General features: G+C 37.7%; 1 protein-coding gene across 1 annotated transcript; it reads right to left on the bottom strand.

The window, feature by feature from the left end:
* Nucleotides 1–391: 391 nt before the first annotated feature.
* Nucleotides 392–8,392, bottom strand: SS3 (starch synthase 3). Its single transcript, XM_078995038.1, has 15 exons — nucleotides 8,038–8,392; nucleotides 7,511–7,583; nucleotides 6,063–7,238; nucleotides 5,496–5,710; nucleotides 5,043–5,313; nucleotides 4,761–4,939; nucleotides 3,849–3,956; nucleotides 3,640–3,749; nucleotides 3,461–3,566; nucleotides 3,131–3,301; nucleotides 2,585–2,713; nucleotides 2,006–2,320; nucleotides 1,828–1,939; nucleotides 1,189–1,312; nucleotides 392–707 (listed from the first exon to the last, which is right to left on the bottom strand). The coding sequence occupies exons 1-15, from the start codon at nucleotides 8,164–8,166 to the stop codon at nucleotides 578–580; spliced, it is 3,348 nt and encodes a 1,115-aa protein (XP_078851164.1). The 5' UTR covers nucleotides 8,167–8,392; the 3' UTR covers nucleotides 392–577.
* Between the last annotated feature and the right edge of the window lie 16,993 nt (nucleotides 8,393–25,385).

Genomic DNA, 25,385 nt, shown 5'->3' with positions numbered 1-25,385 from the left:
GTATATTTGTAGCATGTTGAGCCTGACTAAGAAAGAGGCCCATAAAGGAATGGGTAGCAGAGATCCTGAGATAGATGATAACTAAAGACCAATGCATGGGTGTCTACTTAAGGCCGTATAAAGACCAATGTATGTGGCAAACATGATCACATAGCATAAAAATGGTCTCTTGTAAAGTAGCGTGAAGGAAGACATTCTTGACGTCAAAATTGATGGATGAATTAGTAGGATTTTTGGAAGTAACCGGAGACGTAGTCGACTCCGTGGTGGAGGGAAGAAGTTGTTGCAATAGAAGATAGCCTCTGAACGATTAAGGAACAATACATTCTATTAATCATTAAGAGGTTGAAATAGTTCATCATTATATAGTTCGGTTTTAGCAAACAACCCCTAAGTTTCACCTTCCTTAAGTTCATTAAGTAAAAAAGAAACATGTTTCCATTTATTACCCACACTAATAAAAAAAAAAAAAAAAAAAGATCATGTAGACATGTACAAAATTCTTCTATGGCTATTATTTATTCTAAAAAAAAGAAAAAAAAAAAAAAAAAACTTCCTGATTTCTTCCTATCAAGTTTTACTTTCGAGCCGCGTGGTAGAGCTCCAAGTAGTCGAGAGCGGGTCGATTCCATGACCAATCTTGCTCCATCACCGCTTTGCATAACGAATTGAACCAATCCCGACTTTCATACCATGCAGAAATCGCTCTGTGCACAAACAAACACCAAAACCATCAACATAGAACTCCCTTACCAATTATACCAAGAAACCACATAGCAATGTACTTTCTTTCATTGGTTTATTATAGCATCCTACTTCCTTATTATAGGCAACCACTGTACCTAAATAAAAACTGTATTTTTCACTGCTATAGCTTGGTAGATTTATTAAAGAAAATATTTGAAGCAAAATGCTATTAACTTTGATTTTTCCTTTTTGAGGATACAAGGGCAATGGAAGAAAGAATAAATAAGGGCAAATTTTTAAAAAGGTTCGGACTTAACGTGGAAGCCTCCTTTCCTGACTTTCTCTAGTACGTCATTATTAGGTGAAAAGGAAACACCAATATTATATATATATATATATATATATATATATATATATATATATATATATATATATATATATATATATATATATATAATCTGTTTATGAGAAATCAAGTGTAAGAGAGTGGTGTGTAGTTGCCTGTTGACAGCATAATCGACACCAGCAGCATCCGCTCCTTCAAAATTGAATCCGTTTGGTGAGAGACCTTGTGATTGTGCTCTCTCTTTATCATGTTCAACGTCAAATACAGTATCATAAAGTCCTGCAAACAAGGTTAAAAAGGTAAATTTAACAAAATAAATATATATATATCGACTTTTTCAAGCTCACAAGAATTATAATCTTTGTCGCATATAAAGTACATAATCTTCTATTTTGGTAGAGCATTCAATTCACAGTTACCTATTTGTCTATTGTCATCATTGAAAGAATTAATTTATGATGACCATTTGGGTCCACAAGATTCCATTATTTTGTCTTAATTGAAAGGTAATTTAGACGTAAAATAAATTGTCTAGCTTATCAATCCACTGTATTTGGCATTGCATTTGTAAGAATATAAGTAAATTCCAACAAAAAAAATGCCATGTATAATGTTTTTTCTACATTAACATTTTCATAATATGTCAAAACTCATTCATTTTCACAAACTATAGTGTTTTTTGGAATGTTTCATCTTTACCCTTAGATGTTTTATTGTACAACCTATAAACTGAAAAAAAAAAAAAAAAAAAAAAAAATAGTTATATAACCACTATTAAGTATTAATATTAATACCTCCAGTTTTCCTCACAATAGGAATTGAACCATATCTCATTGCAGTGAGTTGAGTTAGGCCACATGGCTCAAATATGGAAGGGACCAAAATGAAATCTGCAGCAGCATATATCTAAAAACAAGAGGTCAAAAAGTCAACAAAAAAGTCAAACCAAAGGTCAAACAATACATAACATACCAAGTGAGAAAGAGGCTCATCATAGGTCAAACATAGGCGTGCATGTTGATTATGTGTAGAATGCAGTTGACTTGCCAAATTTACAAAATCATTTTGGATGCGAGGATCCGGGGCTGACCCTAGCAACACCACCTGGCTCCCCCGGTCAAGGGCCCGCCAGATGGCATGTTTGATGAGGTGGATTCCTTTTTGGTGAGTCAACCGGGTGATGATTCCAATCAAGGGTACATCCCCTCGTTTTAAACCCAACTTTTGTTGCAAGGCTTCCTTTGCAGCCTTTTTTCCTTCCACCACATTTTCCCAAGTGTAAGATACCTACAATTTCAAAATAATAATAATAATAAATGAAATATTTTGATCACGTTTCCATGGGTCCCACATTCGTTATTAAATGAAAATCGAAAATGGAAAAAAAAAATCAATAAAGAACATGCAAGTTGACTTGATATCTATTCATGGATTCTTTAGATAAGAAATTATAAGCTATATATATATATATATATATATATATATATATATATATATATATATATATATATATATATATATATATATATATATATATATATATATACTTACAGGAAGGAACTTGTCGTTAAATGGGTCCCACATATCCGGGTCAATGCCATTAAGTATCCCATGAAACTTGTGCAAATGAGGGGCAATCACGGGATTTCCAGCAACCTCCCGTGAATAAGTTGGAGACACCTGCAGTTTGATGTAAGAAAAATGTTTGATAAAGCTTGGCAATTGTTTCACTTAACTTCATTCTTTCCAATAATGATGATATATGAGAATCTGAATAAATGGTAACAGAAAACGGGCAGGGGCAAATAAGTAATTGTCACCTTAAAATTTTTCTAGAAAAGAAAAATCATACAGTTATAAAGAGACATCTAAAAACGAACACAATTTCATTTTTTTTCTTCCATATTACTTATTAGGAGATTGTACTTTGAAAAGTCTACCCCATTATAGCAGTGTAAATTGTTTTGTATTTGGATGACATTTGTGATAGGAAGAAATGAAGGTATAACGCTATTTCTTGCATTAAGAAAAAAAAAAGGAGGGGTAACTGAGTAACAAGTAAACTGTAAAAAGAAAAGGTGATAAGAATTAAATTACCGTTGTAGCCTTGTCAGCATACGCCATGGCTTTCCCAATCAAAGGAGCCCCAAATTCAAGGTTATGGATTGTGAAGACAATTCTTGCTTTACTCAAACCATAATGCATGTATGCATCCTTAAACAACCATGCAACTGGTGCACTAGACCAATCATGACAATGAATAACATCCTGCAAAACAAAACAACCAATCATAATTACACAAAGGGATAAATGCAAGAATTACAAAAATCTAGTTTCATCTGATAAGTGAAACTCTTTATGACTGATTAAATATAGAAAAAGAAATATATGAAATGAAGTATGATAACTCTTACACCTAAAGCTTACAGGATGAGATCCACTTTGAAGAAGGAATTCAAGAGCAGCATGACAAAAAAAACCAAATCTTTCCCCATCATTATTGCAACCATAAATGCATCCTTTCCAAAAGTGTCTGAACAGATACAAAAAGCTTGCATTAGATTTTAATTATATAAGATGTGAATGGTGAATTAGAGTTTTTTTACCCGTTTTGAGGCTCAAGAAAGTAAACAGAAAGTCCTTCAACTTTCCCAAACCAAATTTTAATTTCGGTCCCACCCCATGAGTAGCTCATATGGAAACCAAAGTCCTTCACCTACAACAAAAAAAGGAAAGTATTATTGCTTCAAGAAAAATTTAGAATCCAATCTTGATTGCTTCAATAATCATAAGTATTCAAGAAAGGCTTACTTACATTGCTAAGATTCAAGCAATCATACTTTGGAAGAATAATATCCACATTGTGGTTTAAATCTTGAACAGCACGAGAAAGACTAGTCACAACATCACCAAGCCCTCCAACCTGCAATTCCAAACACACACACACACACACACACATTTTACTAAAATAAAATCATCCAACTTTCAAACAAAAACCATTATAAAAAACATTCAACTTTCATAAACCACTAAAAAAGCCACCCAACTTTCAAACAAAACCGTTATACATCATTGTACTTTGAAAAATCTACCCAATTTGGGTACATTTTTCAAAGTATAATATGATGTAATAAAAAGAAATGAAAGTAAGATCCTACAATAAACAAATAAATGAAAAAGTAAATTACACAAATGGTCCCTATGGTTTAGGGTAATTTGCATGTTTGATCCCTAACTTATTTTTTTAACTCGGAAGGTCCTTACTGTTTGTTTTTGTTACGCGCTTGGTCTCTGTCTTACCTAAAAAGACTATTTTGCCCTTGATTTTTTAATTTATTTAAATAAACACACCCCCAACCCCACCCTCCTCACCTTACCTTACCTACCCTACCATTTTTTCCTATTTAAATAATAGTTTTTTTAGATAAGACAGGGACCAATCGCGTAATAGAAACAAACAGTAGGGACCAAGCACATAATAAAAACAAACAATAGGGACCTTCCGAGTTAAAAAAATAAGTTAGGGACCAAGCACGCAAATTAGCCCAAACCATAGGGACCATTCGTGTAATTTACTCTATATTAGAAATCAAATGAAAGTACGTTGCGATTTTTTGCATTTTTCCATTGTTATTTTTAGCATTAAACCCTTTGTTATGTATATGCATTTGATATTATTAGAGTTCAATTTAATTATACAAGTAAAAAATGAAATTTGAAATATGACCTTTGCAATGGGAGCCATTTCAACAGAAATATGAACAATATGCATAGGGGGTTCCTTTGTAACTCCTCCAGACACAGGTATATGGTAATCCATACCATGATTATTGTCAAAAACACCATCATCACTTTCTTTCTCAGAGAACACAAAATCCATCAAATATGCATCTAGTGGGACCTTAACTGATGCATCACAATCAAAAAAAAAAAAAAGAAACAAACTTTATCACAGATGTCAAAACGGGTTGTTTTATTAAAAAAACTTTATCACCAGTCAACAGCTTACCAGAGGTTTTGACATGCATCCCGTTATCTGCAGGCAACATTTTTTGAGGTGGAAAAAGACCAATGCGATGTGTCCAACGGTTAAAAGAGCATCTAAACCATACTTCAGGCTTTCCATTTAGAAGGGTATTTTTGGGATTATAGAAAACTGACACTTGGCTTCCTGCTTGGACATCAAGAGGGTCTGTGTAAACTATATTCTTTTGTGACAACAAAAACGTTTTCATTGTTCTTTCTTTTGTTTCGGCTCTCATTCGTGCTGTTTTCTCAGCCTGTAAATTAAAAAAAAAAAAGACACAAAACAAGTTATAGTGTTAAATGCAAAGATGTAATGGGAAGAAATGAAAGCAGGATATGCTATAAAAAACAAACCAATGAAAGTATGTTGTTGTTTCTTGCATTTCAATATAAAAAGGTGATTACAATCCTGTGTGTGGTATCATGAAAATATGACCTTGATACGGATTTCTTCTTCTTTTAGCTTTCTTTCAGTCTGAAGTTTCTTGTAAATCTCGTGTTCTTCTTCAGCCCAAAAGAGATCTTGAGGAATGGATATGGGGACAATAGCATGGAAATCTTTGCGTTCATTGTTATCATAAACTGTTGCATGCTGAGGTGGACCATCAGCAAAAACCCAATCCAATACAAGTGAACGAGTGGGGACCACAACTACATAAAATCAAAGGTTGTTTACTCTGTGAGCGAACGAGTGGGGACCACAACAATATAAAAAAAAAAAACTAAAAAGTATACTTTGAAGATGTTACAAAAAACAAGGGATAAATGTAGGATATGCAACAATGTGCTCTTCCATTGATCTGTTTATCATAGCATCCTACTTTTTATTTCTTTCTATTACACAACATTGTACTTTGAAAAATCTACCAATTATATTGATATAATAGGGTAAGTTTTCAAGGTATAATGTCTTAATAAGGTAAAAAAAAAAAGTGAAAGTAGAATGCTATAAGTGAGTAGATTTTTCAATGTTGTGTAATAGAAAGAAATGAAAGTAGCATACCATTTGCATACCACCAATCACCATCTTTTCCAACAAACTTGTGAAGCTTCTCAACAATGGACAATCCATCTTTCCAATTATTATAACCTCCATGAATCCACAAATCTTTAACATTTGCAAGTGGGCCCACACTTTTGTTATAATATAACCTAACTGTATCCCCTCCTTTATACTCACTCGGTTCTATATACCATACACCATCAACAAACTTAACCGCTTTTTCCAAAACTTGTTGAATTATTCCCCTTCTCCTCTCGGCTTCCATGTGGGCCCGCTCTCTATCTTCTTCACTTGCCGCCTTCTCAGCTTCGATTTTTCTCTTTTCTTCCAATTCCCGTTCTCTCTCTGCTTCCTCTTTTGCAAGTCTTTCAAGCTCTCTTCTCTTTTCCTCGAGCAAAAGCTCTTCGAATTCGAAAATGTCCATTCCGCCCTCCACGTTTATACAAAAATCTTTCATTTCATTGTTTTCATAAACATCTTGTCCATTAAAAAACACGAAATCTATTTTGTATGCTTCCTTTGGGACATGCATCCTGCATGACCACCAGTCGCCGCTCAGATTCGTTTTTTTTAATTTCATAGTGAAAGATTTATATCGCCAGTCGTTAAACGCTCCCATTATAAAGATACTTGATTCGTTAAATAAACTCGAATCAATTCTATTTAAATATATTTCAATTTCTTGATCGGGTGTCACGAGCTTAGGATAACAAAACACTTTTTCGCCTTTCAGAAAAGTCTCGTTTGCAAGATTTTTGATTTCTTGAATTCGTAAATTTGCTTCCATCTCCTTTTTTCGCAGCTCTTCTTCCATCTTTTTGCGTAATTTTTCTTCAATTTCTAATTTTAACTTTCTAGAAGCTTCCTCATCATCTTCAATCTTATCGTCACTATTCTTGATGGCCTCTACTTTCTCTTTTTTATTTATTGTATCGTTTTTAACACTTTCTGCCCTTTGATTGAACTCGGGAACAGCCAATTGCTGAATTGTATGAATTTTACTTTCTCTTTTTGTGGGTTTCACAAATTCTGTAGAGATAGAAGGATTGAGGCCTTCATTCCCTTGAATTATTCTTTGATCTTTCCTTGGATTTGTAGGTTTGGGCTTAAATCCTTTGGGTGCAGAGTCATTTGCCCTTGGGCTTGACACTTTATATCTCCTTTTTCTTGACAAGTCTACAACATGCACAATTGATGGAAAAATCATAACGAATTAGGCTTGTATCTTGAAAGTGATTATCTGGTAATAATCAAATTTTCAAGTAGTAATAATCAATTCTCTTGCAACACGTTATACTGAAGCATATTATATTCTGATTCTGATTATTTACTAAAAAGTGATCACCTTTATCGAAATATCCGTTTAGAAACTAAGTCCCTCTTCAACAATTTTACTACTAAAAACTTCAACAATCGTTCGATATTCAAGTCAGAGCTCAACAACTAACCTGAACTTGCCATGATTTGGTGCGAAAACCCAGCAATCACAGAATATTTGTACCACGAACAAGATTGTGTAAACTACACATTAATATAATAAACAATAATTATCCCACGAATAAGAAAAAACCGAAGCTAATCAATGTAACAATTTCACTCAAATTAGTATTGATTGAATTCTTTTAGAAAGCGATAGCACCAAAGAAATCGTTCAACTAGCAACTAAATGACGCCATCAAATAAGCTACTATAATTGGTAATGAATCCGATTATATAAACACCAAATATGATTAGAATTGCGAAATCAGTCAGAAAATGAAAAACCCTAAAACAATCAAAACTTAGATTACCCATAAATACACAACAATCCACCCAAATGTTCCCCATACATTTGCAAATTCGTAGGCATTTCATTCAAAAAGAAACCCACAAAATGACATTTCAAAAAAGAAACCCACGAAACGATATTCAATTGAATCGAAGTTATATAGGATGAATTCATCAAAAATCAATGAAGGAAATGATTGATCGTTACCTGTGAAAACAAGTTTGATCTTCTGGGTGGATGAGACCCAATAAAAGGTTTAATCCTTACGAGGGTTTTGTCCCTAACAACTGTGTTTCCACAATATGAAGGTGTCTGAAGCTGTAAAGATACTGCCATAGCTATCCACTGTCTCTGTTCTTGACCACAAATTCACCTGAAATACCCTCTTGATCTTTCTCACCTCCTTCTCTGTATTAGCGTAGAATTACTTTGATAACTGTAGCTCATCAATTACACAATTCGAGAAATGCACGAGAAAGAAGAGGTGTAATGAGAAGTGCAATACACGATTATGTTTGGTCTTGTGACTGTGTGAGAGTGAGATAGCAGCAAAATCTGGGCCTCAGGGGTCATACTGCAAATGCATGTGAGTTTGAAATTTTGTTCCTTTATTTTTAGAGTAAATTACAAACCATCCCTAAACTATTCACAAAATAGCAGTTTTAGTCCAAATATTGTTTTTCTTACATTTATGGTCATATTGTCAAGATAAAAAAAAACAACCCACGTTTATTTTAATCTCCCATAATTTCGAAACTTAAATTCTATGTGAAAAAAATATCAACTAGATACATCAATTATATGATGCAGTGAGCGAATCCACTTCTCTTTTATTATCAACAACAACCTCAAACTCACCAAGTACTACCTAAAACTCACATCATTAATTGATCGAAATCGTCAAAAAAGACCACCGACGATCCCTCAAACTCACTGCCTCATTGATGAAAACGTTGTCATTACCACCATATATTCGTCCCCTTACTATCTTGTTTCAAACCCACCACCCTTACCCCAACATTATGCTTATATTATTATATCTACTTTCTTTCATATTGTTGAAATTTACCATCATCTTGCCTCAAACATAATGACTGATGTTAGTATATGATACACGGACCACGCTTTAACTACAAATATTTTTTTGTTAAGAAAACATTGGTTTGACTATTTGACGGGACTTTAAAAAGAAAGAGAAGAGAGAGCTAAGGGGTAGTAAGGTGAATACGACATGGAAGAGGTGATTGTGTTAGAGATGATGATAGTGAAAGAGGGTCGATGAAAAAGGAAATGGGGGATTGGTCCTTCTCTAAGTTTTATAACCTTGTGAGGATTCTTGGATGCTTTTGGATTCGGAACTCAATAACAATTTTGCAAAAAGCAATGTGTGTTGAATAAGGTTAGACTGATTCACATATTTTCCACGGCAAACATTCTTCATTTTCAAGCAGCCTATTTTTCCATCTCACATGTGGGGTTTTCTATATCGTGAAAACATGAATCCTATCAAGAACTTGAAACTAATAATTGATAAATTTCAATCCAAATTATCACCATGAAATTTCTCACTGATTTTAAAGGGTACTAACCTTATTTATTTTCCTAGATCCCACACGTATCAGAATCAAGGAAAGCTCCATTTTGTTAAATTTCTTTTAGATTCTTCCAATCAAATAAATTGTTATCCATGACTCAAGAAACCCTAAAGGCAACAATTGTTCGAGTCTTTTTTTTCTCTTTTTAAAGTTCTAGAAATAGATTAAATTAAGCTTTAATTGTTATCTTGTTGAAGTGATATATTAATTTTCTATCTGTGATGTGTATAAAAGATGAAAGAAAATATATGATGTCATTAGTAATAACTATTTGTATTTCTTAAATTTAATCTTTAATCTAGTTTATGTCTGACAAATCTTTTAAGTGAACTCTTGCTAAGTCTAAAGGAAATAGAAAAAAGTTCCGAAAAAAATTGTTTATTCTAAATCAAAAGTGGATAAAAATATTTATTAGGCTAAAGTTTGCAACTTGGTGAATAATTGAGGTATGATTCAAGTAATTTATACCTTATTTTGTGTGGATGATTGGGATGGATTTAATGATTTTTGGACTTATTTTTAACGAATTTTTATTTTTCTAAAACGTGCTATTCACTTAAGAAAACGTGGAATTTTGATATTTATAAGAAGTGGCAATTCGATATTTATGATTTTAAATCGATGATTATAAAACGTGTAATTCACTAAAAGTCTAGCGAACAAATTAATGTAATTGTGCATGTGATTTGTTAAAAATGTGGGTTTTCGTTTTAGTCGAACTATTATTTTTCATAAATATATATATATCATTAGGTGTGATACTCGTGTAGTATACTAGTTTTTTTCTTAAAAAATCAATATATTTTGTTAACATTATATGTTTAATAATTTACAAAATTGAATTTGGAAAAAAAATCAATATTAGTTGTGAATTAATCAATTTTTGCAAAGTTTATGTAATTTATCATGAATTCAAAAAGATTGGTCGAAAATTATATTTTTCAATTAGGAAGGTACTTGAATCTAAATATAAATTAATACATTAATTAACAAATTAAATGAGAATTTATGGAGACATCTAAGTTTCTTTATTTTCTTTATTATATTTTTCTATAAGATTTTTTATAATTTAATAAGAAAGCCAAGAAAACCACAATTTGCCAAGTGGATTTAAATAAACTTGAAAAAGTTTATAAAAAATGTCATGTGAAAGAACAACATACCATACACATAAGCACATATACTGGGGCCCAGCCTGGCATCGAGCCCCGCTCGGTATACAGATTTGTTTCTACTAGGCCTCGCCTGTCTCTGAGCTCCGCACGCTATACACATACAAACAATAACATATAATCATGCTAATACATAACAAACAATCGCTATACTGTAACTGCTAATCACAAGGCCTCGCCTATCTTGGGCCCCGTCTCTACTCTGCTACTAATTAGATATGGAACGCCGTCCACCCTCAACTAGTGATAAGATACGGGACCCTGCCCACACTCACCTCCCTACCAGGCACATACAAGTATCACAAAGACATCAAGTATAACTAAACATACATTATTGCCTCGGGTAACACCCAACATCGGACCGAAATCTGGAACATATAAACTACATCAGACTAACCCCGACATCAAATCTAAATCCGATATACACTAACACACATAAACGGGCTGACATTTTTGCCTTAGACCCGTTCCTACTGGAGAAAACTCACCTCGCAAGGCTGACTGTAGAATCCCGTGAATAACCTCTCGCTGCTAGCTGGCAGATCACCGAACTGCTGATCTCTCGTCTTCCCGAGCTATAAATACCAAAATATCACTTAGTCCAAAACATTAATCCTTCTTAGGGTAGAATGACCATTTTACCCCTAAGCTAAATGGACCCATGACTTAGGCCCAAATCCATATATTCTTACTAAGCCCACTAATGACCCACTAATGGCCCAATTTTCTAAATTGGGCCCATCTTCTCAAATGGGCCTTCCCTCAAGTCCAATATGAAATAACTCCAATATCAGCCCAAAAGAATAATTCATTAAGGCCTATAATCATCTAGTCCAAGGAAATATCCCAAAAGGCCAACTGATGCCACGAACGCAGGGCGTTCCCTTGTAGAATGTTGGGTGTTCCTTTGAAATCCTTGTCGTGGGTCTCACTAGGAATGCAACGCGTTCCCGAGCCCTACGCAGCGCGTTCGTGTCCAGATTCCAAAAACTGACCATTAAGCACTTAATGCTTTTAACATGCTACCCAGACATAGATCCAAGCTATTTAGGACCTCTAGGACCATAAAGTCACGAACTTGGTGACTTTGCATGCACCCAAAAGTCCCAATCTCAAGTAATAGCAATCAACTTCCATAAAGATGGCCATAACTCTTGCATGAACCCATTAGGACCTTAAAGACGGCAACTTTCCTGCCTAAGAGACTCAGATAGCTTCATGGGTGGCAACCCTAAGTCCAGAAATGGATTTGGACCATAAAAATTCATTCTTTAAACCAAAAAAGGGACAATATTAATGAGAACCTAGATCTATGATGTAGAAGCACCAAGATGAGAACTTTATACCTTCAATAGGCTGGAAATGATGTAAAACCTCTGGATCTACAAGCTCTCTTCAATCTCTTGCTTCTTCTCTAAACACCTTCTTCTTCAAATCACCTAAACAATACCAAAAATACTCAAGGTAAGCTTAAAATGCATGCAAGAGGTTTAGGGTTTCATTCTTAGGGTTAGATAGGATGGAGGCTGAAAGGAAATAAGGGTTGGGGTGAGTTAAGGTGTTTAAATAGGGTCCAACACCCGAAAATTAGGGTTTAGTCTGCCCAGATAAACGCAGCACATTCCCTTTGGGAACACAGGGCGTTCCCATATGCACCCTCGTCCATTTCCCTTTTGAACGCCATTGTAACATCTTGAATTTCAGAAGTATGGCTTAAGGGTTTAAAGTGTAATTTCGAGGAAGGGGCTCGACGAGTAGGTACGCTTACTCGCCGAGTCGGAGCGGGTTTGAGTCGCGAATTAAGTGACCAACTCGCCAAGTCAGAAGCTGGACTTGACGAGTTGGTGTTGAAATGAGAAAAACCCTAATCTCAGGGTTTTCACCCTCTTTAAAGGACCTTATGTCCTCTCCTCAGTCCCTTTGTCGGCCAGAAGCTTCTATAAGCGATTCCAAAACCCTAATTTGAGTAAGACGTGGAAGAAAGTGAGCTTAAGGCTTTTGCAAGAGGAAGATTTGGAGGTATCGACCACTAGGGAGCTGGAGAATTCAACTTTGTGGTTGTGAGCATCAGTTGAAGGTAACAATCTGTAACTTTGCCTTTGTTACTTCTAGATCTTTCCTTGGATGATGTTTTAGGGCCATTTTTGCATGTTAAGGAGCCATTTCGAGTTATAAGTCCAGATCTGAGGTTTCTACTTCAGATCTAGGTTTGTTTTGGTCCAAAACCCGTAAAGTATCAGCCTTTGGTGTGTTGGTGAGGCACGTTGGTCATAAACCCTAGCTCTAGGGTGTTTTAAGCCTATAGCTCCTTGGTTTCACGTAAAGCTTGCAACTTTAACTGAAGGGTGGGCCTTAGAAGAGTGGATCTACAGTTTGGAGCCCCTGCATTGCTCGAAAAGCCACTGTATGGATTAAGAACTGAAGTGACTCGGCGAGTCACATGGGTGGACTCGGTGAGTTGTGTGATGATGGGAAGGAACTCGACGAGTTGGAAGAACAACTCGGCGAGTCTGTTGAAGATTGCCTTGGACTCGGCGACTATGTTCTTGGACTCGACGAGTTAGATCGCAGAACCCCCAACCTCTTTTGGTTAAGCCTTGGATTAGTGAGTAGGTTGGCGACTCAGTGAGTTGGGCAGGATGGAACTCAGAGATCGTTGGACTCGACGAGTCTTGGGGAGACTCGGCGAGTTAAGTGTGTTATGTGAGTTTTCTGGGTAAGGGAACTCGGCGAGTCGACGGGGTGACTCGGCAAGTAGAGTCAACTAGGAAGGTTGACTTTGACTTTGATGTTGACCAAGAGTTGACCAGTTTGACCTCCAAGGGTATTTTGGTAATATTGGTATTTATGGAATTGGTTCTTTGGTAGTGTTCTGTGGTGAAGATCGTGTCGGTGGTCGGAGCAGCTTGGTCTTATCTTTCAGTTGGCAGTTGTGAGGTGAGTTATCTTCACTATATCGACAGGGTCTACGACACAAAAGTCGACCCTTTATCGGATGGAAATTTGGGTATTGTTTGTTATGTTATTACTTTGCTAGATCTGCATTCTGGTTACGATGTTGATATGCTATGTGATATGATGGACTGTTGTCTGGTTAAGGATTTTTTATGTGATTAATTGTTTTTTGTGCACATGGTTGTTTGACGGGGGTTTGGGTTGAGACGAGGCCTGCTTTGTTGTAACGCCCGTATATCCGGGTTAGTCAATTTAGAGACGATAGGCATCAAAAATGAATTTTTGATGAAAGATTATTTATAATGAATAATCTTAACTAAGTTATATTATATGTTACAAGGTTTCCGTGCATATAAAGAACGCCGAAATCCGAGTTATAACGAAGAAGTTATGACCTGTCGAAGTTTCACGGCAGAACCGGCACGGCGCTGAATGACGTAAAAAGTGAATTTACGTTAGAGTGATATTTAGCCTTATCAATCTAAACGAAAGTCGTAGAGTTCGTTAAACCATGAGCGTGCATAAAAAGAACGTCCAAATCTGACTTCATATGAGGAAGTTATGATTTTTCTAAGTTTCGACTTAGCGGTATGCAGCCCGAATACTCGATTTGAGATCGAGCGGTTTTTAGCCGAAACAATCTAAACGAGAATCGAAGATCTCGTTAATTGTAGTGAAACGATGAAAAGATAGGAGAAAACGGACGTCGGATAAAGAAGTTATGATTTTATAACAGAGTTTTCCTGTCCAGGTCTACTAAAAATAAATAATAAAAATAAAATCAAAATTAGCCGACAGAGTCTAAACAAAAGTTGTAGAGCGTAGTCTCACCTATGCAAGGATTAAAGAACATCGAAAACAGAGTTCATATGAGGAAGATATGAATTTTTGAAATTTATTTAATAATTTCGGTATTTAAAATTAATTAAAAATATCCGATATTATCCAAGGGCGGGGGGGGGGGGGGGGGGGGGGGGGGGAGGGGGGAGTCAGCGTTCTTATCCCCATTACGCCCAGCGTAATATAGATTTACGCCCAGCGTAAATGGGCTTCCAGCCCCCTATAAAAGGGTGTCGAGGGCAACCAACTTCTTTGCTCATTTCTTCCATTTTTCTCGCGTTTTTGCATCGTTTTCCATGCAAAAAATATACCGAAGCCCCAATATCATTCCCGAGCCCCGAAGCAAGTCCCGAGGCCCCGAAGATCCCGAGAAGTGCGATTCCCGAGCCGAAGCTCTACCCGCGAGGAGCCTGGTTTTTGTGAAGATCTTCCAGATCTACCGAAGAATACTACTTCTACAAGTCGTAGTGTTGTCCGATCATCTTCTAATCAAGTGAGTGTGTGGTTACTTTCTTCTAACGCATAATTATGAAGTATTTTATACGAAATACGTGTTATGTGTATAATTTTGTTGTTATGTGTGTGAATGTATATTCACTTTCTTCTATCTCATAGATCTGATTTATTCTCTATGAAATACGCGTTATGTGGGTGTGCCTCATCTGTTATGTGGAATAGGTATTGAATGAGAATGCTATACATGTTTTAAACTATGTATAAAAATATATAACTCATATGTTGGGTAGAACATGGGTAGATAGTTGATGTGTGATAAATAGATGAGAGACCCCGATGTTGCTGTTGTTGATCTAGTTATTCAGCGGAGTATGGATTAGACCAAGAGGTTAGTTTTAGATTCGGGAGTATGGATCTGGTAAAGAGATAAAACTTGTTATTATTCCGGGAGTATGGATTAAGACTAAGTTAATTGTCCCTAGTCCGGGAGTATGGATTGGGCACAATTATTGATCCGGGAGTATGGATCAGATCAGGATTAGGGTATAGTTAATTGTCCTTATTCCGGGAGTATGGATTGGGTACAGTTATTGATCCGGGAGTATGGATCAGATCAGGAGGTTAGTTTTAGATCCGTGAGTATGGATCAGGTAGTTTTAGATCCGTGAGTATGGATCAGGTAGTTTTAGATCCGTGAGTATGGATCAGGTGAAAAAGGTTAGTTTTAGATCTGTGAGTAGGGATCAGGTAAAAAGGAAAATTTTAGATACGAGAGTTTAGATCGTGTCATTGTGAGGATCGAAGGGGTGGGATAAGAGTTGCCTTTATATGGTGAAATTGTACAAGTTTGAATGTTCTATATTTATAAATATATGATATAACATTATGGGATGAAAACCCTATATGCTCATCAGGCTCCCAAGCCTGACCCACTCAGTTTTCTTTGCATCACAGGTATCGATACGAAGACATATTTCACAGAGAGATTTAAAGGAGATATAAATCATTAGAGTAGTTGAATGTAAGTTCTGTTTATGCTTATATGTCTATATCGGAACATGACATCTCGAGGTTTTATTATTAAATGAAAATACATTCTCTTTGAGAAATGTTTGGATAAGTTATTATCATATCTTGTTTCAGGAACAAATTCCGCAACCATTTTCTTTAAAAGATTACTCTGATTTTATAAAACAAAGCATACACAAATCGGTCTTTTCTGGCCGTGAAAATGGGGATGTCACAGTTGGTATCAGAGCATTAGTTTAAGCAAACTAGGAAATTGTAGGAAATTTCTAGACTTAAACTTAGAATGCTAAGTAAAGATTGTGAGGGGTGTTTCTAAAATATGTTACGTAGTACACCTAAATTGACATAAGCACTAGTTTACTTTAGGAATGATGCCTAAAATGCTTTTATGTGCTAAATGTTTTGTGTGATAGTTATATTGATGCTATTATTTGTACGAATCTATGGTCTGTTGCCGACTGGATCTGGAGACCTTATGTGTTTAGGATTCTAAGCGTACGGCTACGATATTAGAACTAGCATGTAAATGTTTCGAAGTAATAAGGATGATTTAATTATCTATCGTGATTGAGGATCTGAATTCACCTTATTTGGTGTGTAGATCAAAAATGGTAAGAACCAGAAGTGGAGTTGGAAATGTGAACGAAGACAAGAATCAACCACCTGTGGTTGAGCAAGCACCTATTGTAGCAGCAGCACCAGAGCCAATGATGATGGCTGGGGTGCAAGCGATGATACAGATGATGTTGGATCGCCAAATGGAGGAGACAAGACAATTAATCCAACAGAATCGTGAGGAAGTGTCACTTCAAGTGGAAGAGCCTGAAGTGAATGGAGGGCAGTCGGAGGGAAGTAACTACAGTGGGACGGTTGGACGAGCAGAGCCCCCAGTGGTAGAAAGGAATGATCCGAAAAGGGAAATAAATAGGGATGGACGTATGTATAAGAATTTCTTGTGCACCAAACCCCCAAGTCTTTCTGGAAGCCCAAAGCCTGTAAAGATTATGGACTGGATCTCCGAAATGGAGATGGTGTTTGAAAGTTGCGATTGTAGCAACAAATAGAAGACTGTCTTTGCAGTTAGACAAATGAAGACTGGAGTCTTGAGCTGGTGGAAGCTACTGGCAGATACGATGCCCCAAGGGGAAGGACTAAGGATGTCTTGGGAATCATTCCTTGAGCAGTTAAAGATGCAGTACTGCTCAGAGATAGATCTGATTGATCTGAACAATGAATTCCAGAACCTGAAGAAAGGTAAATTGAGCATTGATGATTATGCTACGACATTTACCGAAAAGATGAAGTTATTTCCATACTTAGTGCCAACTGAACTCTCAAAAATTGAGAGGTTTGCAAATGGACTACCTGTCGACTTTGGTCCAACGGTCAAGATAGCAACTACCTTGAAGACAGCAGTCCGATCAGCTAAAAATGTGGAGACCCAGTTAAAGGAAAGGGGTCTGGAGAGAATCGAGGTGGGCAAGAAAAGAAAGATTGAAGGATCTTCAAGGTCCGATGAGAAGAGAAAATTTTCGAAGTCTGATTCGAAGAAGCTCGAAGAAGGAGCATAATGATGTGACAAGTGCAAAAGGAAGCACATTGGGGAATGCTCTAAAGAAATGACCTGCTTCAAATGCGGGAAGACTGGTCATTATGCCAGCAAATTCCCAAACAAAACAGAAGCCTGCTTTAAGTGTGGTGAATAAGGACACTTCAAACAAAACTGCCTAGGAAGGGAAGAAATTACAAAGCCAAATGTGCCGCCAAAGCCAAAGGCAAGAGCATTTCAAATGATCCTTGATGAAGCAGATGGCAATGCAAGGAATCAGGAATAAGGATTTTATATCTAAAGATCAAGTTATAAAGTAGCAATATGAAAAGTAACATGTGGTGTAGCCTATTAGAGGCATAGTATAGGGTGAACTTGAACTTTTGTGTAATCGTTTCAAGGAATTAATATAAACCCTAGTTTTGCTAACTGATGTGTTGAATGATTGTCTGATTTTCTTGTATGGTGACTTGGTCGACTGCGGGACAATACTTGGAACGAGTATGAGTAGGTGTGAAAGGTAGTAGATTCATATACTACCAGAAGCACATGACTCGCACTTGGATCAGGGAAAGTCACAAGGTTACCAAGAAACTAGTAATTGATTCCATTTTATTCTGGTATGTCATTACCATTGTTTCGGTAATGACTAGTAAGATGGTTCTTGTTCCGACCCTAGTGGTCATATTTAAATTTGATTTCGACTACGAGGAGTATGTTACGTGGTCTAGAGGACCAAGCTAGATGTAACATCCGACTTAATTCAGAAGGTTGAAGTTAATGCGATTGATAGTGTCGCACTCGTTGTTAAAAGAAGTTTGCAGGTAGAAATGCTACATGCTGAAATGTGATTATATCACATTAGAATATGAAGAAAGTTATATTCCATTCTGGAATTTAACTTCATTAAATACCGAGTCTAAGCATCGCATCGTGCGATGAGAGGTCAATAGAGCACGACCCATCGGTTTAGAAATCATGCTTGAAATCATGGTTGGTGACCAAAATGGCTTAGAAAAATCCCTAAAACTCCACAAAATGGGATCTATCAAAAGATCAAACAAGGTATAGACTTTATACCTTTTGTAGACTGCAAATGATGCTCAAAATGGGATCCTTCTATCCTCCTCTTGATCCTTCAAGCTTTTCCTTCCTTCCAAGAACCAGGTGCTACATGGAGGAGGTTGGACATGCCATTGGTGATGATGATGCGTTGGAAGCGATGACATGGAGTGATTTCTCGGCCAGGTTCAAGGCCGATTTTGCACCGATGAATAAGGTGCAGCAGCGAGCGCGGGTGTTTCAGGACCTCCGGCAGATGACTGAGACTGTGGCGGAGATTACCGCCAAGTTTAGAGAGAGGGATCTTCTTGTTCTGCAGTATGTCACGGACGAGGTGATGAAGAAGGCCCGATATCACAAGATGTTAAGGGCTGACATCAGGGAGTTTGTGAGTACATCCGGCTGCAAGATGTTGGAGGATATGATTTCTCTGGCCAGGGAAATGGAGATCAACCTAGAGCACCTCAGGAAGAGGAAGCCAAAGGAGATTTAGGTAGCTACAGGTTCAGGCAAGAGACCCAAGGGGTCAGACTCGAGATCGAGGGACTATCAAAGCCGCAGCCGATGTGGGAAGTGTGGCAGGACGCACAAGGGTGCGTGCAGGAGCGGTAGTGGTGGTGATTATGGCTGCTTCAAGTGCGGCAAGACTGGTCATTTCAGCAGAGATTGTATAGCTACTACCACACAGGGATCAAAGTTGATATGCTTTCATTGCAGTCAGTGGAGCCACAAGAAGGCCCAATGTCCGAGTTTGCTTTCAGTAAGACAGGTGATAGCACCTGCCCCTACGACTTTGAGGATCACTGATAGCCGTCAGGGCCAGGAAGGGGCGCCTGCGGTGGGGAGCAGGGCTTTCCAGTTGATTGCAGAGGAGTCTCGAGCAGCCCCTGATGTGGTAGGTGAGTATCTTTCACTTTTTTATCAGCTTTTATTTGTGATTTATTTGTTATGGTACTGCATTGAAGCTAGTTAATGTACCTTGGAATTATGTTTCCTGCTTATGATTAAGTTATATGCCATCTGCATACCATGGATGTTAGAGTAGTAGTTCGAAGATGTTTCCCTTAAGAGCAGGTTCTCAGGATGCAATCACTGTAGAAAATGTGAGTGGGGCTCGGGAAGTGTTCTGTTAATCTACAAGAGTGGTTCAAGTTTGGTATTGGTTAGTTTTGGAGCAGTAGCGGTGGTAAGCGTTGGTTGTCAGCATATCGACCCTTTAAATGGAGAGAAGGATTGGGAATCCTTTCCAAGCTGGGAGTTGTGGGGATCTAGTAGAATCGAAGTGGGGGAGAACTATCCCAGAGGTTAGGAGCAGGAGTAAGTGCAAAATTAGGATGAGTTTGCAACTTTTTTGGGAAGGAAAACAGCCCAAGTGGTTGTTTGGATAGAGGAGCGCGCGAGTTGGGAGTTTGGGAAACTTACCAACATTGAGTTCATGTATTCACGGTAGATGATAACTGGTTGGGAACCAGGTGGGAGATTTTCTTGGCAGGATGCGAGTTTAGTCAGGATGTAAGACTATGGAGTCGTTGTAGCATTCCCTAACAGTTAGGCAGAGTGGGAAGAGTAGTAAGGTTGCGGGATAGTCGTAGCATTTTGTTAGTAGCTAGTTAGAGGAGTGTGGGTGAGGGCCTGTATCTCCTAGCTTGAGGTGTGCGGGCGAGGGTTTGTATATCCTAGTTATCGGAGCGTGGGCGAGGCCTATATCTCCTAAATAGAATGATGTAGATCGAGAAAGGATGGTTTGTTAAGTTTTAGGATGGGGTTGGTCCTGCATAGCCCTAGATAGGAAAGACCTGTGGGGGAGGCCACTTTGAGATATAGTTTGGGTGAGACCCATGGGCAAGGCTCGTATGATTATAGTAGCGCAGGTGGTACCTGGTAGAGACCATAGGGTCGAGATAGGGGATCGAGGATCCTAGGACTTAGGGAGCCAGAGTGGCATGGTAGATAGAGCAGTTTTAGATAGCCGAATTTTCTTCTGAAGTCACTGGGAGCGTCTGAGAGTTTGAGCTTGGGTTCAATAACCGGAGAGAATCCGGTATTCCAGATAGTGTACAGATAGGTTCGGGCCTGGGAGGTCTCAGTTCTTTTGGAAAGAAGGCGAGAGGCAGCATGGTGTTCAGGCAGAAGTAACTATCATGAGGGTTCTTTGGTGCGAAGCAGCTTGTGGATCGGAAGTGATAAGCCACTTGCAGCGGGATTAAATAATCTCAGAGTAATGGATTTGACCCTGTTGCACAGCTCTCATCTGAGTCAAACCGTTGTAGGGATGAATCCTCTACTCGAAGGATTATCTGAAACACCTGTCAAGTATAATTGACCAGAAGATGGTTGTGCAGGTGTAGTCGGTCATGGAGACAAACCAGTTTAGGATTCGGACTCTAGGAAGACAGATGTGGTTGAGGAAGCTTGAAGTTCGTCTTCTTCATAATGGAAGATCGATTTGGCTTTCAGTCGTCTTGGGAATATTTTTTCATGCATAGAATCATCGGTTGCATTCCTCAGATCAGTTGTTGGGAGATGGGTGTTAGTAAGGAGAGACTTCGAGGACGAAGTCTAGTTTAAGTGGCAGAGAGTTGTAACACCGTGTTTTGAAAATCACTTTAGTTGTGGTTTCTGAGACCCAGCGTATAAGCATTTCGGTTTTTTATGGGTCTCGGGTCTTATTTGAAAGGTTTTAAGGCTTGGTTGGGTAGTTAGTAGCGTAGGGGTTCTCGCCACCTTTTCGTGGGTATAAAGTTTGTCGAAAACGGACTTAGAATGAAGGAGTTATAGCACTTTGAAGTAATATGCAATATTTGTCCTTAATGAAGAAAGATGGCAAGAAAGGACCATGCATGCAAGGTGGTTGATGCGAGTGTACACCCAACATAAGCTGGGTTACGCCCAACGTATAAAGGAGAATGGTTGTGGATGCGGAGGGGCGTACGCCCAGCGTACGCTCAGAGTTCCCAAACCCTAATTTTCGGGTTGAGACCTATATTAAGAACCTTATGTATCGAAGTCCAGCCTCCATGTCCACCCTAAATGAGCTACTACAAAACCCTAATTCATATTTGAGTGTTCTTAGAGCTTATAAGGTCACTAGAGAAGCATCTTGGTGTTGTAGATCCATTTTCCAAACAAGAAAGGAGCAAGGAAAGGTGGTGGTTCAAAGGAGAGGTTACAGATTTGGGATTGTTGATTCATTTCTACCCATTTCAAGGTATAAAAAACTAAACTTGGTGATTATCTCCTTAGATCTCTTAGATTGAGTTTTTTTTGGACCATTTTGGTCCAAAGGTTGGAGCTTTGTGGTTCAATCCGATTTCTAGGACTTGGAGTTGCTACTCTCAGTTCTAAATGAGTCCCTAAGGCAGAAAGTTTCCATCTTGGATGTCCTAATGGGTTCATGCATGAGTTAAGACCATTTCCATGGAAGTTAGTTATCACATTTCAAGTTTGGGCTCTATTGGTAGGTTGCAAGCCACCAAGTGAAGGACTTTATGGTTTAAGACGTTGAAAAGGACTTGGATCTATTTTTGTAGCTTCTGGAGTAGAGTATTAAGCACTTAATGGGAAGGTGACTTAACAAGGGAGTACGCTGAGCGTACATGCAGGTACGCCCAACGTACGCGCCATTTAGTTGTACGTTTAGTGTACATAAGAGTACACCCAATGTACTTATCAGATATGAGTTTGGTTTGTTTTGGGCCTCGGTTTGGTCCATGCAGAGGATTTTGGTTCTTTGGGCCTTTGTGGGCCATCAGAAGTCAGATAATGTAAGCCAGGAAGATGTTTGGGCTTGGGTAAGGCCTATTAGAGGGATTGGGCCTAATTTAGCAAATTGGGCCACTAGTAGGCTTGGGAAGCCTACCTAATGTTGGGCCTTTGTAGATCTTGGTTTGGGCCTTAGATATGGACCAAGTTTAACTAAGGGGGTAAAATGGTCATTTTACCCTAAGGAGGATTATTGATTTGGATTAATTGTTATTTTGGGTAATAATAGCACGGGAGTCGAGAGATCAGCAATTTGGGGATCTGCCAGCTAGCAGCCAGAGATTTATCAGTGGGAGTCTATTCAGCCTTGCGAGGTGAGTTTCCCTTTGTGTGAATGGGTCTAAGGCACCAATTTCGGCTCGTATATATGCATGTAGGATGTATGTTCCGGACTAGAGTCCGATGTCGGGCGGTGCCCGATGTAGGTTTATATGTATGATTTCGGACTACGGTTCAATGTCGGGTGGTACCCGAGGAAGGTTATGCATGTTTAGTTATACTAATTGTCTGTGTGATACTTGTATGTGTCTGGTAGGAAGATGAGTATGGGCGGGGGCCCGTACCTCATTACTAGTCGAGAGAGGATGGGGTTACATATCTCATTAGTAGAGTAGGAGCAAGGCCCAAGACAGGCGAGGCCTAAGGACTAGAGCATATTGTACTATGTATGATTCTTTATGTGTTAGCATGGTTATATGATATTGTTTGTATGTAGATAGAGGGCGGGGCCTGATGAGAAATAGATATGTATACTGAGCGGGGCTCAATTCCAGGCGAGGCCTGATGCCGGAGCAAGTCTGATGTCGGGCATGTACCGATGCAGCGGGTAGGGGCCCAGTATGTGGTTATGTATATGGTATGAGGTAGGTTGGGGAACTCACTAAGCTTCATGCTTACGGTTTTCAGTTTTAGTTTCAAGTACTTCCGGTAGCTGAGGGAATAGCTCGGGTTGACTGCATCGCACACACCAAGAAGTTTTAGTCTGGGATGTTTACTCTGATAAAATGAACATGCTTTGAAATAATACTCTGATTTGATATAACGACTTATGTTTACGATTTGATAATTATGGTTTAATGAATGTTTTAAAAATGGAATTTTTAGCCTTGAATTATGGGATGTTACACAAACTCCCCTCCCCTCCCTCATCCCCCCTCCCCCTAGAGAGAGAGAGAGAGAGAGAGAGAGAGAGAGAGTTCCAAATACTATGCTTAGATTTGAAACAATTTCTATTTTTCTGAAAGAGGCATATCAGAACCTATCAAAACACCAAGGTACGAAAAAGGAAGAGTTTATGCCTCACATTTAAGAAAGCTATCCATACTAGAGATATTGATATTATCTACACCAAAACCAAAGAGCTTGTTTTTACTATAATCAACTTTTAGCTCGGAAGAAAGAAAGAAGCACCTAAGAAGCCTTTTTAAGATTAATAAAGTTCAAATCCAACCAATCACCAATAAATAACACATCATCGGCATACATCAAATGCGAAAGACATGGTCCATTATTCGATAAAATGAGACCATAAAAATGTTATTTTGTAAAGTCGTACCATAAGGATATGAAGACTCTCCATAACAAGGATAAAATGAGGGGGGAGGGGGGGAGTATCTCCTTTCCTCACACCTCGAGAAAGAGAGAATTATATGGTCGGGGAGCCATTAACAAGGATGGTAGCCCTCCCGTAGAAAAGAATATCGTGAATCCAACTCATCCATGGACCATTTAGATCCAAAACCCATTTGAGACAACACTGAATCAAGCAAATACCAATTTAAAAAGACAATCTCCTTACAATTTAAAAAGAGATGTTTTGAAATTCGTCTCCATTGATTCCACTGATTGATTTTCCTGAAGGATGGTACCCCTCTGGACCATCGTGATACTTGGGGACAGGGAAAACATCTTTCATATACATGTCTATCACTTTGTGAAAATGAATATCATCGACCAATGTCCAAGTGTTATTATTAAGTAATATTTAATAGACTTTCTTCATCATACCTTGAAGGCACACACAAGCACATAATGAGATGCTTTGGTAATGTCCTAAATATCCCCTTCAAAATATGTTTTTCGATTTTCTTCGAATGTATTTCTTAGTTTCTAGTATGTTTTCTTCCATACATGACTACCACATGGGTACCACCTTTCACATAAGAGTAAATTATTTACAATGGCATTCTAAAAGATCTTGTGAAAATATTACCACATGGTCTAAGTCATCAAAAAGAATCATTATATCCTCTTTTTCAAGTCATGTTGTATATTTTTTCTATTAACTTAAACCCTAGCAAATATAGTAGACAAACGGGCCGCATTTTGGTTCGATAAGATGCTATCATTAGTATCTTCTTCAATACTCTTCTCCTAAAACTGACATACCCTATTGTTATCTTTTGTATATAGTTGACATTTTAATCCAAATATCAAAATAAAATCACCGAAACTATATGTTAGTTCTTGACCTTTAGTAGACCTGACAATTCCAAATACGAATACACAAATTTATGAGAGACACAAATACACGACACAAATAAATCTTGAAATTTGAGATAAAGTTTATTTCTCATCGTGTAATCGTATCGCGTCAAATTCGTAGCTAACATGTTACATGAATTGACAGGTCTAACCTTTAGCCCCCAAATTAAAATTGTTGATGGAGGAAGGATGGATTAGGTAGACTCATCATTGAGGACATAATGAATAAGAAGGTGATCCAAGGCCTACTATTTAGGTCGACTCAAGAACAAAAACATGTTTGGTTAAACATTTTCCATTATAACAGCCAAGTTGCACCTTATTTTCTATCCATTAATGTCAAGTTCACATGTTAGATAAGAAAACCACCAAAATGAATAATAACTAGGATTAACATTTTTTTAGTCAGTTCAAAAATCTGAAATATTTCAACATGTTCATCAATACATACTTGTTAATGCATATACATATATGCGAAATACTATTTAAACATTCTATAGCAAAATTCCACCAAAATGACCAACAATCAAGACAAGAATAAATACAAAAAAGAGCAATGAAGTCCCATCTATTTGTTTACCATTTCATCCATTACATCATTGTACCTAGAAATATCTACCTTCATTGATAGATTTTTCAAAAACTAAATTG

The sequence above is a fragment of the Lactuca saligna genome, chromosome 1, assembly GCF_052625555.1.
Source record: "Lactuca saligna cultivar CGN05327 chromosome 1, ASM5262555v1, whole genome shotgun sequence".
Taxonomy (NCBI): domain Eukaryota; kingdom Viridiplantae; phylum Streptophyta; class Magnoliopsida; order Asterales; family Asteraceae; genus Lactuca; species Lactuca saligna.
Note: the sequence above shows the minus strand (reverse complement) of the source record. Positions and strands in the feature narration are given on the sequence as shown.